This window comes from Empidonax traillii, unplaced genomic scaffold (assembly GCF_003031625.1).
Source record: "Empidonax traillii isolate 1590-97213 ecotype Southwest subspecies unplaced genomic scaffold, ASM303162v1 scaffold52:size1600334, whole genome shotgun sequence".
NCBI lineage: Eukaryota > Metazoa > Chordata > Aves > Passeriformes > Tyrannidae > Empidonax > Empidonax traillii.
Window position 1 is genome coordinate 353405 of NW_020955245.1, and position 14062 is coordinate 367466.

The 14062-nt window shown below is 52.5% G+C and overlaps 1 protein-coding gene across 1 annotated transcript in view; it reads right to left on the bottom strand.

The window, feature by feature from the left end:
• Positions 1–14062, bottom strand: part of PCSK6 (proprotein convertase subtilisin/kexin type 6) — a 34520-nt gene that overhangs the window by 11998 nt on the left and 8460 nt on the right. Inside the window, exons 3-10 of the mRNA XM_027879191.1 lie at positions 12438–12548; positions 11668–11811; positions 10996–11072; positions 10235–10323; positions 6975–7147; positions 2999–3211; positions 1498–1598; positions 823–845 (exon numbers count right to left, since the gene is read on the bottom strand). Coding sequence (XP_027734992.1) covers positions 823–845; positions 1498–1598; positions 2999–3211; positions 6975–7147; positions 10235–10323; positions 10996–11072; positions 11668–11811; positions 12438–12548 — 931 coding nt within the window. The remainder of the gene's footprint in view (positions 1–822; positions 846–1497; positions 1599–2998; positions 3212–6974; positions 7148–10234; positions 10324–10995; positions 11073–11667; positions 11812–12437; positions 12549–14062) is intronic.

Genomic DNA, 14062 nt, shown 5'->3' on the forward strand with positions numbered 1-14062 from the left:
GTTAAAAACCCTCCAAAAAAATCTCTTTCCTGCTCAAAAAAAAAAAAAAAAAAAAAAAAAAGCAAGAATTGATGATTTCAGTGCTGACACCCTGCCTGGAGGTTGGCCATCGCTTGGGGTGCCCCAGCAGAGGTCGATGGCCCAGGGAGAGACTCCACATGTCCACAGGCATTGCAGGATTTACTCCTGGATAAGGAGTAAATTTCTACCTCAGGCTCTAAGGTAGAAATGAAGCAAATCAGGAGTGTTCTCCCCATTTTCATGCAGGAGATCAGGAATGAAGCCCATCCTGAGGCAGGGTACTGGGCTCAGCAGCTCGTTGATACATGACGCTGAGCAAACCTTCCCTTTATAGCAGTAACAGCAAAAATTGCTGGAAAAATCCCTGGGTTGCTCATTTAACGGAAAAATGAAATCCAAATTGTTTCCACTCCCCCAGACTGGGTTTGTGCGAGGTTTGTGTGTCCAGAGTGCTGGACACCAAGCGCTCCCTGCTTCCCAAGACCCCGGCCCAGGGACATGACTGAAGAATTTTCCGTGCTTTTCTTACAGTCAATTCTTCAGCATCTCGAGCTGGGATTTATATTGCTCTCGAGCAACATTTAAGGAAACAAATTCAATTTATTCTCCCTTGTCATAATGGAGTGCCTGAGCACCGAGCTCTCGTACTTAATGTTGCGTTTTATGCCTCAGCTAAACAATTCAAAAATTACATCTAAAGCTTTTAATATACTTGTAATGAAAACGGCATCTCCGGAAATGTGTTCACCCGACCTGGGTGTTGGGATTAAACCAGAGGAGGAGGACTGGAGCCACAATCACCGTCCCTGGATGAGAGTGCAGTGCTGCCCTGAGGCTTATTCCCAGCCTTAATTTTATTTCCACTCCATAAAAATAATAATAAGCTCATGAGAAGATGCTCCATGAAGCAGCACAGGGATGCCCCAGGGCTGTTCCTGGGCTGGGAGACCATGATGGAACCAGGATGGGACTGGGATGAGATCAGGATGGGGACAAGAGGAAAAGAACAGCTTGTTTGAACCCGGGAGTGTGTCGCTGTTGGTCAAGCTGTGTGAGTTTTTGACATTATGCAAAAGTAGTCATTTACCCCCAGAAATGCAACACTGGCTGAAAACCATCACTTCTACGGACATTTCCCATTTTCTGTGCTGTTTTCCGATATTTTTTTCCGCAGGAGGGATTTATAAAACTCCTGTTGGAGCCCGCTGTCAGCAGTTTCAACGCACCAACTGAAAAGCCTGACATATCTCACCAACCCCAAACGTTCAGCAGATGAAGAATTAGATCAATAAAACACCGGCGGGAAGACGCAAAACAACAGTGCTGTATCAAACCTCGCCAAAAAGGAGCCACTTAGAATAAACTTTGTCCCACTTTGAATCACTCCAAAGGAAAACAAAACCGCCTAGTTTCTTCCTGGGTTCGCTCAGCAGGTACTGAACACGGGAACGTTTCTCCTGGCGAGGTAACACTTACTTTGCCTCCAAAGCCAAGGCGATGATTCCTGCGACCATGGGGGCGGACACGGAGGTGCCGGTGTGGCCGTCGGTGCAGCGGTGCCGGAGATCCGTGGTGACCTGTGGGGAGAGGAGCTGCAGCTCCCAAGGCGCTCCCAGCGTGGGCACTACCCCATCCAGCACCCCAGGTTTGCTCGGGGTGCTGCCAGAGCGGAGCTGAGCCTGCTAGTACCCAACCCTTGCCACGGCTCACGTGCCATCACAGTGCCCAGGGCGCCCAAAACGGGCTGCAGGTACGTTTGGTGCATGAGGAAACATCCCTGCTTACATTTCCCATTTCTAAAGGGGCAAAAACTATTTGGAAGGGGGGAAAAAAAATCAGTTTTGTTGTGGTTCAGCTGGAGGAAAAGGCAGAGGGAGTGGTGTGAGCAGGGCAGAGCTACACATATAGCACATTGAGCTGTGCCACATTAAATGCTTTTTTTTTAAACCTTCAGCTCCTGGTTTTGGGCAAGAATTTCCTTTTGCATAGGGGAAAAAAAATCATTTCCAGCTCTTTTGTTCCAGGACAGAGCACAGTATCTGAGTACCAAAAGCTTGGAGAGAAATGGGCCAAGAAATGCTCCACTGGTTATAATTTTAACAGACTTATGAGTTTTGGGTTAATCTGGTGATTTCTGGAGGGCAAGGACATACCACCCAGTTCCACCTCAAGATGCTCCTGAAATCTGCCTTTTTTTCCCCAGCAGCGCTCCAGTAGCACTGGACTGTGCTGGCTTCAGCCATGCAAATGCTCCTGAGTGCCATGAAAATGGCATTTGGATTTTGTTTTCTGGCTGGAAACTCATCTTTTAGGTGCCAAACCCCCCACTCCTAAATGCAAAAATTAATCGACTTGTAAAAAAAACCAATCATTTTTTGTCAAAAAACTCATTTGGGTGGAAAACTCCCTTCCCAGCTCGGATGAGGAGCTGTGATGGTGGGTGAGGCTTTACTGCCCAAGCTTCAGATGATAAACAAGGACGTCAGTAATGAACAGCCTTGGTGTGACAAGAACACAGCAGCTCTTGGGACGGGGTAAATATAGCCTGGGAGGCAGGAAAGCTGGTCTGATCCACACATGCACACACTTTCAGGCAATTCCTGACCTCCAACAAGCCTCAGATGTCAATTTCGTGCTGCCACATCCCTGCCAAATGCCTCCATCCTCCCTCTTTTTTCTCTCTCAGGCTAAAAATCCTCAAAATTAACTTTTTGTTTTTGTTTTTGTTTTTTTCAAACAAAGGACAGCACTTTGGGGAACGGGTAAATATTTACATGGGTATTTTTGCAAACCTCCAGCCCTTTCACCCATTTACCAGGGAAAACACCACATCCCTGAGCTTCTCAGGACCAGAGCAAAACCCACTGCAGAGCTAAGGGCAAAGCCTGGCTCTTACAAATGGGCCATCACCCACAGCCCAGCCACACCAAAAACATCCAGGGGATGCTGCCCCACTCAGTGTGAGGGTAAAACTCACTATTTTGCGCTCGTAGAAAGCCCCACTGCTGTAGGTGGTGGCGAGGGTGGAGGCACATTCCTCCAGGTACCAGGGCTTGTAGCCGTTCTCGGTGGTGCTGCTGATGGAGATGGTGTAGATGCTGTTGGTGTAGCCGTCACAGGAGCAGTAATCGCCCTCTCTGCCGCCGTTCCCCGATGCCCAGACGAAAATGGACCCCAGTCCCCTGCGACCCTGTGGCCAGAGAGGGGATGGAGGGTTAGAGGAGGTGTTTGCCCAGGGTGAGAGGCCATCTCGGCACAGGGAGGAAGGGATAAGGCTGATTTTGGGGTCTGGATGTAGGGTTTGGGGAGGGTGGAAGGATGGGTCCCATCCTGCTCAGCGCTCAGCCCCCTGGGTCAGTCCTCACACACGCGCCCCCTCAGCCCAGCCAGCCCCAGTTTACAGGCAGCAATGCCCCACGAGGATGGGAGAGCCCCCAGCCATGGGATTTTGACATTTTCCACAGGCTCTCCTGAGGGAAAACATCTTGGGTACTCAAAGTCCCTGGACCAGGCAGTAACACCTGGTTCTATGAAGAACCGGCAGGAAACCCCTCAAAACCCACATGCACCAAGCCCACAAAGCACCTCATGAACCACCCAAAACACCAGAAACCTTTCCCCGGCTTATTCTTTAGGTTCCCTTTGTTTTTTATTTTTTAAATCCCCATCACTTGGCAGGAACATCTGATGAAGCCATCCCCACTGGGCACAGCCGTGGGAGCCCACTGGGAATTGGGGGGGAGGGGGGGGGTGGGAAGGCTGCACCAGCCACCCAGACCTCCCCAGAGCCAGGGAAAATCCCAGCTGGCAGTGGCAGCCATGGTGCCAACCAGGGGCCCCTAATGAAGCTGATGTTACAGGGGCGAGCCCTGTTCTCCATCCAATCCACCATCGGCACACCCAGGAACAACCCAGCCCCGCGGGGGTTCGGAAGCAAGGTGCCGCCATCCCCAAAAAAAAGGAGGATTTTTGGTGATCCAAGGGGGTTAGGGGCAGGAAATGAAGTGGCTGGTTCTCTTCCCTGCCCTGTAAGGCAGGGTTCTCCGGGGAGGATGGCGCTCTGCCGGGCTTGGCAGGCGATGGAAGAGGCAGTGGAGCAGCCCCATCCTCCCCGCGGCTACTCCTGCCACCGAGAGGTTTCGGCGCTCGCCCGGGCAGATCTGGTGTTTACCTCTCTCCCACTGCTCTGCGGCAGCTTCCTCCACAAAAAATAATAAAAATAATAATAACAAAGCAGCTTTGCTCTGGAGGGATTCACTGGCATTTATTGTGGGTTTTAAGCGCCGGGGGGAGCGGGATGTTTATTACCTGTCTCGCCCCCCTCCTGGGGCAGAGGCTTTCTGAGCTGACCCTGCCTCTGGATACACAGGCTAAGTCAGGCTCCTTCCCTACTTTATGAAAGTTTTCATTATCTGGGCTGCCTCCCAGCCAAACTGGGTGGGTATTTCCCTAGCAAAGATTAATAGAGCTGTCTGGAGCTCTGCAAGAAAACGTGCAAATGCCAAGGGAATTATTGCCCTACTCTGCGTCATGGAGAGCTCGACCCAGCTTGCCAGCCCACCAAGCCTGCTGCTGGCATCTCCCACCCCGCTTTCCAGGGTTTCCTAGATCTCCAAGGAGGCAGCATCCCAGCCCATGCACTCGGCGCAGACAGTGACCATCCAGCTTGTCTATACCAAAATCCACCACCTCCAAGGACGAGTCCCACTGCATGCAACCCAAGCTTCCCAAATCCCTAATCAGAGGAATAAACCAGGCACCGATTGCTGAAGCATGTGCAGGTGTAGCAATGATTTCAACTGGGATCAGAAGACAGGGAGCCCAGACCTCCCTTGCATCCCACACCCAGAGTGTTGCCCCTGTGGGAGCTGAGAACGCTCCTCAGACCTGATCCAAACCCACATCCCCACGAGGCCCAGGCAGGGCTGCACTGGAGGAAAGTGGGTTTGGAGCCAGCACAATCACATGAGTTCACGAACAGGCACATGAATGACACTACAACAATAGAAATCTAACACCTGACAGCATTTTGAGAGTTCACTGCATATTGCAGCTCCCTCGGATCAGAAGAAATCCACTCCTTCCCTTTGCTCTCAAACAAGGAACTACCTTGCAGATTCCTGCAAGCACACCCCAAACACCCAACTTCTTCATTTGCCATCCTCCTAAACCAACACCATGCTAGAGAGGGGGCTCCTTGCTGATGTAAAACCTGGATCTGAGCATCATTTAAACCAGGGAATCCCTCCCTGGCCAAGGTGGGGATGATCCAGCTCACCCCAGCTGCTCATGGTTGGCTGTGGGATGCACAGCATCTTCTGCTTCCGCAGCACTGCGGGGCCTGGGTGTTTGCCCAACGGCACTCCGTGAGCCACCAGGATAAATCTCCCCTCGTTAGCTCGGGAACTAATAAAGTGTGGCTGGAGGAACAAGAAACAAGATGATAAATTACTCCAGCGCAGTCCTATCGCTAATAGATAAAGGTTATTTTAATGTTTCCATTAAAAACTCAATTTTAAGGATTTATAACTCAGTTACAGCTGTTTGCTCGGGCTAAAGGTGGTGGTTAACTATCTCTTCGCAGTTTCCCTGGTTGTTTAAGGAGAAGAAGTTGGCAATTAAGAGCTGTGCACGCAGGATAGCGGGTGCCACAAACACCAGTGGCAGCTGGGGGACAGGGGTGTGTCCCCTGGGAGACAAAAATAAGCATCCCAAAACAGTGGGGCTGTGCTGGGCAAGGACCCTGCTGCCGCCCATTTGCTCCTGCACGGAAAAATAAGGTCTAAAAAGCAGCTTGTTCCCCCGTATTTACACGGCGTGAACTCCCCGGCACTTCAATGGATTCCTCGGCGGGCTCACCGCCCCAGCAGGAAATCAAGTAAACAGTGGGAAAAACACTCCACCCTATTTTTAGATAAGAGAGGCTGCTCACCCCGGCCTGTGGCCGCCCAGAATCCCGGCACGGTGTGAGAAGAGGCAGCAGGGGAAGGAGTGGAGGCAAGAGTCAAGTTGGGGGGGTTCCCAGCCCAGCCTGGGGCTGCTGATGGCAGAACTCCAACCCCAGATTCTCTGGAGCACCCAGGGAACACCCAGTGTGGAGCCCTGAGCCTCCATGACACTCATCCGTGGCCCCCACCAAGCTGCCAAGAAAGGCCTTTTTCCTGATGCTTTTAGCCAATATCAGGCATTTTTAAAGAGCTTCCAGAAAGAGAAGGGCCACAGGAAGTCCATGGCATCCCCAGCAGGGACTGATTGACAGCTGTCAACCACATGTGGTGCTGGTTGAACTTTCTTGCTGGAGGATTAAAAGGATAATAATCCACTGTTGGACCCTGTGGTGGCACCCGTGTCCCTGCCCAGCTGTGGCTCAGCTGCTCACTCCAGGTGGAGAACCAGGGAAATGCTTAACGTGATGGAGACCTCTGGGAGAGGATACCATGGGCCCTGGGGAGGGTGGGAGGAAGGGGTTGGAGATACTTTGGGGTGTCCACTTCTGCCCATGCCAGGATGCAGGGAGGACGTTTTGAGGTGCAAAGTCACCCCCCCCTTCAAAGAACCACTCTGGGTTTCTCATCCCGGCAGAGCCTCGCAACACAACCTGGGGCCTCCCTGCTCTGCCAGGGCCCTGCCCGGTCGCCGGTGCTGCCGGGTGCTCCCACCGGGGCCGGCTGTGCCAAGGGGTCCCACCGGGGCCGCGCCATCGCCAGGCACCTCCCGCCGTCACCACCCTGGGCCGCAAAATCCACCGGAGCTCTTAGGGACGCCAGGGGAAAACTAGGAAAAATTAGAGATGGTTGGCTTTCCCCCCCGCCCCAGCCCTAGTGCTGGCATCACCTCAGGGGGCCGAGCTGCCCATCCCCGCGCCGGACCCCGGGCCGACCGCGGCCCTGGCACGCGTTCCCACGGGACAGGAGGAGGAGGGCGAGCGCATCTGGGCGCTGTGGGATCCACACCTTTTTAATGCCTTGCTCAAAAGCCTGTTTGGCCAATAGACCAGGTCCATCAACTGTCTTCCCATCATCATCTGGCCCCCAGCTCGCGCTGTAAATGTCAATGTAATCGGGTCTGATGCCAAGCGACTTCGCTTCAACAACATCTGTTACATCTCCATCTAACATACGAATGCCTAAAAGCACAAAAACATCAGACATTAGGGCTTCATGGCGTGGATGACAGTGTGAGGATTGCAATCAAAGGGCTTTGTTAGCGGCGGCGGAAACCACGCGGCTCAGGCACGCCTGGAATAGCTGCAACCCGCGGCCCTGCATGCCAACGAGCCTGGCAGAGGGATGCTGGGGAGCTCTTCGGGAAGTTTTCTGTGTTGCTGGCTTCGTGGCAAGGGATGGAGGCGGGGAGGGTAAAATTCACTTCCCCTCCGCTGGTGGGGAACAGGTGGTGGGAGTGGAACTGTACTCCCCAGTGGCAAAATCTCCCCATTAAAAAACTTTTTCCCCCTCCCTTTTAATTCATTAGCTAACACATCTCTCCACTTGGAAGGTATTGGTGGGGTTAAGCCTCTCCCCTTGAGTGGGGATGACTGTGACAGTCCCCACATCCCATCACTGCCCAACTAATGCCAGTGGTTCTCCAGAGTGGGAGAAGCCCCAGGCTGTGGTTTGCACAGCCAAAATCAGAGCCAGGACCCCAACCCATGGCTGAACAATGCCACCTGGAACAACCCTCCCTTCCAGCTGCAAATGTCAGCAGGCACCAGTCAGGGTGCTCACAGGCAGAGCCCCTTAGCCATGGTGGGATGGGCTGGGGGATTGCTGCACACCCCCAGAGTCCAGCTGCTGAGTTATGAGAGTACAGCCCGCTCTGCTCTCCATCACCCTTCCCCTGCAGGATTTCCCCCCTGCACAGTGGGTGGAGGGTGCCAGGCACCCCAGTGGGCTGCCCAGAAACGGCCCTTGCAGGAAAAGAGATGCTGGAAATGTCAGCATCCTATTTTGTCAGCCAGGGATAGCCTGGTTTATAAAAATGCATTTCCCCTTCCACATGTATTTCGTCTTAAAGCAAACAAATGCAGGCAGATGTCATTCCAGCTGCAGCTGCGCTCTGGACACCAGTCAACTCAAATATCTCTTTCTGACGCTGTCCCCGATCAGCCAAAACCAAGCTTAGAAATGTAAAACCAGGGAGCTGAGCAGTTCCCCAGAAATTCCTCTCTGTCAACAAGAAAACAGGACAAGAAGGGGTGAAGAGTCGAGCCTGCTGTCTGAGCTGTGGCACAGCAAGGAAAACCAGCTGAGGGATGGGGCCTGTGCTTGCTAAACATGGGCATGTTCAACAGCAAGCCCAAAATCAGCCCAAAGCCAGCCCAGAGACAACTCAGAGACAACTCCGAGACAACCACCCGCAATGCCAGACTCCCTGGTCAAATAATGGGGAGCAGGAGGGAGCAGGGGTGGATGCTGCAAAATAAATGAGCTTTGTGTCACATGGGGAACAATACCAACCTCCAAAGTGGAGAGGGAAAAGGAGGAGGAACTGCAGGAGCCCTTTGCTTGGGCAGTGATGTGTTTTGCCCAGAGCAAACGAAAAGCAACGCAAGGGCGCTGAAGAGCAGCCAATAAAATTAGATGGGAGCTCTCCAAGTGTGACAAATAGGCTTCCCCAACAAGTTGTGCTCATTAATCGCTGCTTTATTTGTGTAATCCATCTAAAATCACTCTCGCTGCAGCTATAGCATGTTTTCCTCCATGATCCCAAACCTGATCTGGCCCAGACTCTATTTTTCCCCTTTGCCTGTTGATGTTGTGGGAAGCCCCCGGCCCCCAGCCCTCTGCCAGGTGCCTTGTCTCACTCAACACCTCCCCAGCACACCCCTGGGGCAAGGCACTCATTAAAGGGAGCAAATTAAAATGAGACCCATAGGTCATCATAAAGTCAACAAGTAAAGCTCGTCTCCACCAGCAGCTGCAGAGAAATGGGCTCGAAAAGGAAGATGAAGGGAATGGACTGAGCCTGCAGGACCCAAAACTGCACTAAACCCCACCTGGAGCTTTGCCTTGCTCAGCTGCTGCTTGGTGTGTGCTTGGAGGTGGGTTTTTAGGGACGAGAAACCCCTAAGAAGCAAGAAGCCATCACATGTGCAGGAGTCAGAAAGATGGGATGGGGTGATGTGCCCCTGCCAGTCCCCCATTCACCCTCCCTGGGGTTATTTTTTCCCTGTGGGGACATTCCCCACATGGGCAACCACTGGAGGTCCTTGGCCAGGAGCAGGATCCCTGCGGGCACTGCTCCCATGCAGGCACAACCCTAAAAAAAAAAGCTGTTTCTTACACAGCCAGGATGAACAAGACAAGAGAAGTAATTAAGTCCCAAATCCACCCCAATTGGGTCCATGCTTCCAACACTCACTTCTCCCAGCGCTGGGCTGGTAGGAGGGGCTGCAGTGAAAACCCCTCTCCTGTTCCAGCCATGGGGCTGAAAGGCCTGGGACAAGGACCCAGCTCCAGGTATTTGTCCCCTGCATGGTCCCACCAGCCAAGTTGATGGGACACTGCCCTCCCACCCCCACTGAGACTCTCATCTCCCCAGGGATGTCATACCCCTTGGGTTGGCCAGGACTGCCCCAGGTCAAGAAGCTTGGCTAGTGCAAATGAACTCCGTGATGCTAATTACCACCAGGATCCAATTTGGTGATAAAGATTCATTTGCTTCTCGTGCTTTGTGTTATTTGAAGGACTGTGCAAAAGTTCCCCCCCTACACACAGTTCCAGCCCCACACTTCCTTGGTGCTTTTCCCATGAGGGTATTTTGGGGGTCTCCCCAGACCCCCCCCAACTCCGAGCAGCTCATCTGCAGATTGATCCCACAAGTGAGTGACTTCAGCTCTGAAGCTCAACCAGCACCACAGACCACAGCAAACACAGCCACCCTAAAGACAGACCCCCACCAGAGAGCAGTTGTAGCCTTTTAGGGGCGAAACCACCACACCCTCATGGCCAGGATGCCGCCCAAGCAGAAAGTTTCCACCCCAAAATACACGAGCCAGGGCTCCTTGCACGTCGTATCACCCATCCTCCCCCAACACCCCCGGGGTTCCCTGCAGCCGAGGAAGGCATCAAGGAGGAGACTCTCCTGGCAGTATTTGGGGGAGCAGCCTCCCACTACCCACCCCGGGAGCCCATCAGCGTGGCCAGGGTAGCCACAGTGCCTCGGGGTGGGGGCTGGTGAAGGGCAGGGGAGTGCAGAGGTGCAGACTCACCTCCGATGCGGGCGTTGTAGGCGATGCCCACGATGCAGTACGAGTTGTTCGCCGCCGCCGCCACCTCCCCCGCGCAGCGAGTGCCGTGTCTGCAGAGAGAAATCCCCCATCAGCTGATGGCCACGGCAAAGGGCCCCTCCAGCCACCCCCCAACCAGCACCCCAAAACCAGCCTTGAGGCCAAAGCAGCAGAAGAAGGTGCCCCAGGAGATGGAGAGTCCTTACCCAGAACCCATGGTAAGTGCTGGGGGGTGAAGGAAACTAATACCAAAAGCAATTTGCTGTTTGTATTTTGCAGCTAAGTCCAATCTGTTGTTTGCATTCTACACCTCGATGCAACTTTGCATTTTGCACCTAAATGCAATTCCTCTTTGCATCTTGCACCTTGATACAATCTCCTCTTTGCACCCCTGTTTTCTTTCCACACGTACCCATCCCACTTTTATTTGCCATTTATTTGAAGCCCCAGAAGTGTGTCCAAGGTTTGCCACCTCAGCCACCCATCCTGACTTCATGTGGTTTAATCCCTGGCCAGGGCAAGGAACCCTCCCCAGTGCTGTAGTTTGATGGCTCAAGGGTCCACTAGCACTTGGCACCGGCTGGATTTGCATTAAATACAATGACAGTGAAAAGCACATAACCCAGCCTCCTTGGCAGCACTGTGGATAGGGAAAGGCCACAGACCTGGAAGACACCTCAGAGGGGACACCCAGCCCCCAGGACCCCACAGACCCCGGCCCCACTGCAATCAGCATCACGTACTTATTCTCGTTGCTGGCATCGTAGCGCGGAGTCGGGTCGTGGTCGTTCCCGTTGACGTCGTAGCTTGCAAGAGGGTCCTAAAAATACATTGCCACCATTAGATTCAACTTACCAGTGGGTTGTGGTGGCCAGCAGCTGGAGTGGTGGCCAATGGAGCCAAGCAGGGCAGAAAACAACATTTTCCCCTTAGTTTCTGACTGTTTTCCTCGGGATAAATAGTTTTAGGCTGCAGTCCTGCATGTTTCCCAGGGGAAACATCTTGCTGCCTCAGGAACTGCTCCTCCAAACCCCAAATCCTGTTGGGTCCAGCACCCCCCTTCTCCCCACTGTGGCTGTTTAGTTTCTGAGCTGGGGCTGAGCGGGTTTATGAAGGTTTTTGGCTCTGCCCTGGTGAGCAGAGGGAGGCGGCTGCTTCCCAGGCAGCTGCAAAGGGAGTTTCCCCCAAACCTTCTTATCTAAAAACCTCATTTCCTTCTTAAAAACATCTCAAGCTTTCTCAAAAAAAACACAAAAACACACAAAAAAACCAAAAAACCACCAAAAAACTTTTCCTCTAAATATGCCAATGCACAGACTTCAGCTGTGTTTATACACTGAAATTCTCCATAAATCAACTTGTGGTGAGGATCAGCCGCAGCCCGTTCGCCCCAGCCCGTCCATCCCCCAGCTCACGTAGTTCTGCAGGAGGTCAGGGTGGTTCCTCTCTATGCCGTCATCCAGGATGGTGACCACCACGTTCTTGCCCGTGTAGCCCCTCTGCCAGGCTGACAAGATGTTCATCTCCGACCTGCACCGGCTGTTTTTATCGCCGCAGTGCTACAGAGACAAACACAGCTGCAGAAAAAAGGCTGCAACCCCATTCCAGCCCATCTAAGCAAACAGCCAAGCTGGGAGCCCATTTAATCAACCAGAAAATATATTTACAACCCACCCCCTGCCATATAACTCGCAGATTTGTTATAACTTTACTCCACAGATCAAACCCATCCAGCAGCAGTTAATCCAGGCAATGCTATCTCCCTATTATTCTTTTCCTCTTCCACTTCAAACACCGTGGGCTCTTGGGTTTTGAAGAGCTCGTTTCCTTTCCGCCCTTAATTTTCAATGAATTTCCCTGTCAAACACAGATCGATGACGCAGGCAGGAGAAAAATGATATTACAAATAGATGGCTGCAGCTCTGGGATGGGTAAAATGCAGCGGTGCTGCTCCCAAGCCTCGGCTGCACAGCCCATGAGGAGGGGCTGCTAACGAGGGTGAAACACTTCAAACTAGACCCTCAGGTGCAGTAGTCCACAATTTTAAAATGCTGCTGCCAAGCACATTTGCTGATATCAAGGTATTTCATTACTGACCGGGCTGAGCAAAGATCGGTGATGCATTTGCCCAAAACTAAACGAACCTCCCACAAGGCAGAGGGGGTCCCTGCAGGGAAATACCCACCAGGTACCACATGTTGGGCCACACCGGGTCGTTGAAGGGCAGAGCATGCGGCTCCCCTCGGACCTGCCTCTTCACCCTCCGCTTCACCTCCTGCTGCTGCAGCCAGTCCACCTGCAAGCAGAGACGTGGGTCAGCATCACCCTCGGGCACAGAGCCCGGAATTGCCCGCTGAAATGGGATATGGGATGCAGAAGCAATGCCAGCCACAGCCTGGACCCATCCCATCATCACCCCATGCTCTGGCAAACCCTCATCTCCTCAGCCAGAGCTGCTGGGGAGACAGCAGATCCATTTGGAAGGAAAAGGATGGACGGAGAGACAGACAGAGCGAGCGAGCTCAGCTCTCTGAGCCAGGGACCAGATTCCTCTCGCAGTGCAGCAAAACCCTCGAGCACAAATAACGTCGCCTCCGAGCGCAGCCTTAAACCCCCCTGGCTTAACGAAGCACAGAAGCACATGCTGGAGTCCTGCTGGAGACAGACAACATATTTCAGCGTTTAGTCAAAGTTTTGGAGAAGACTCAGGTGCTTGGCTTAGTCTTTGGGCTGATCCTTCCGGCTGGGAGGCAGCAGCTCAGCTCAGCCCTGAGACTTTGCCACCTGGCTCCGGGGCTGCTCATCCTTCGAGCTCATTCCTCCCCAGGAAACAACAAAATTGGGGGATTTACCCAAGGATAACACGCATTTCCCAAGAACGTGTGATGACCACACAGAGCCACGGCAGATCTGGGGGACGTGACCAGCTCCAGAGAAGTGTTTTTGGCACTGGCTGAGGGCGAGGTGGCCTTGGAGCTGATCACTGTGACATTTGTTTGCTTTTCAGCAGGGCATGACATGCAAAGAGATCAAACAAGAAATGATCCAGAAACAGCCAGGATTGGGAAACGCCGGTGTTTGCTGTGGTGGGAGCTGCCTACAGGGCTGGTTTGGGAGCAGTCACATCCCATCCCTGGCATGCATTAACCCCCCCCTCCCAAAACCTTTTACTCCCCACGAAAAAGGGCTTTCCTGCCTTCAGCATGAAGGTAAAACCCAAGTTTAGTGAAAAGAGACCGTCAAAATCATTTATAGACCAAATCTTTAGAGGTGTCCGTGTTGGGGAGAGGGCAGAGGCACCAGCTGATGAGCTGGGAGGGCTCTGTGGCACATCCCTCCTTGCTGGACACTTTCTTCCTGATGGCTCTGGGCCTTTTGGGAGCTGCCCACGGGGATGCCTCTATTGCTGCGACTCAGGGTTGGTAGCAAAAAGAATCAAAATCCAAAACACAACTTTTGTTGGGCTCATTTATGTAAAACTGTCAGCTGAACGGAATTCTTGCACAGTTTATAGCTTTGTGCCTCGGATGGAGATGGACTGGGAGCTCTGATGTCAGAAACCCGACAGCTTCCAGCCTAGAGCTTGGGTTTTAAACACATATATATTTTAAAGGAAAAAAAAACACTGTTGAAAGGAAAAAAATATATATATTTCATAAAAAAAATGAATTTCCACGCTGCCTTGGCTGACGACAGAGCACCGCTTCGCTTGTACTGTGATGGATTTAAGCACTGGAAGCAAAAACACCACTTCATGGTCTAGTTAATAAAAAAATAAAAATACATTAAATGGAGGTTATGATTCTTTTT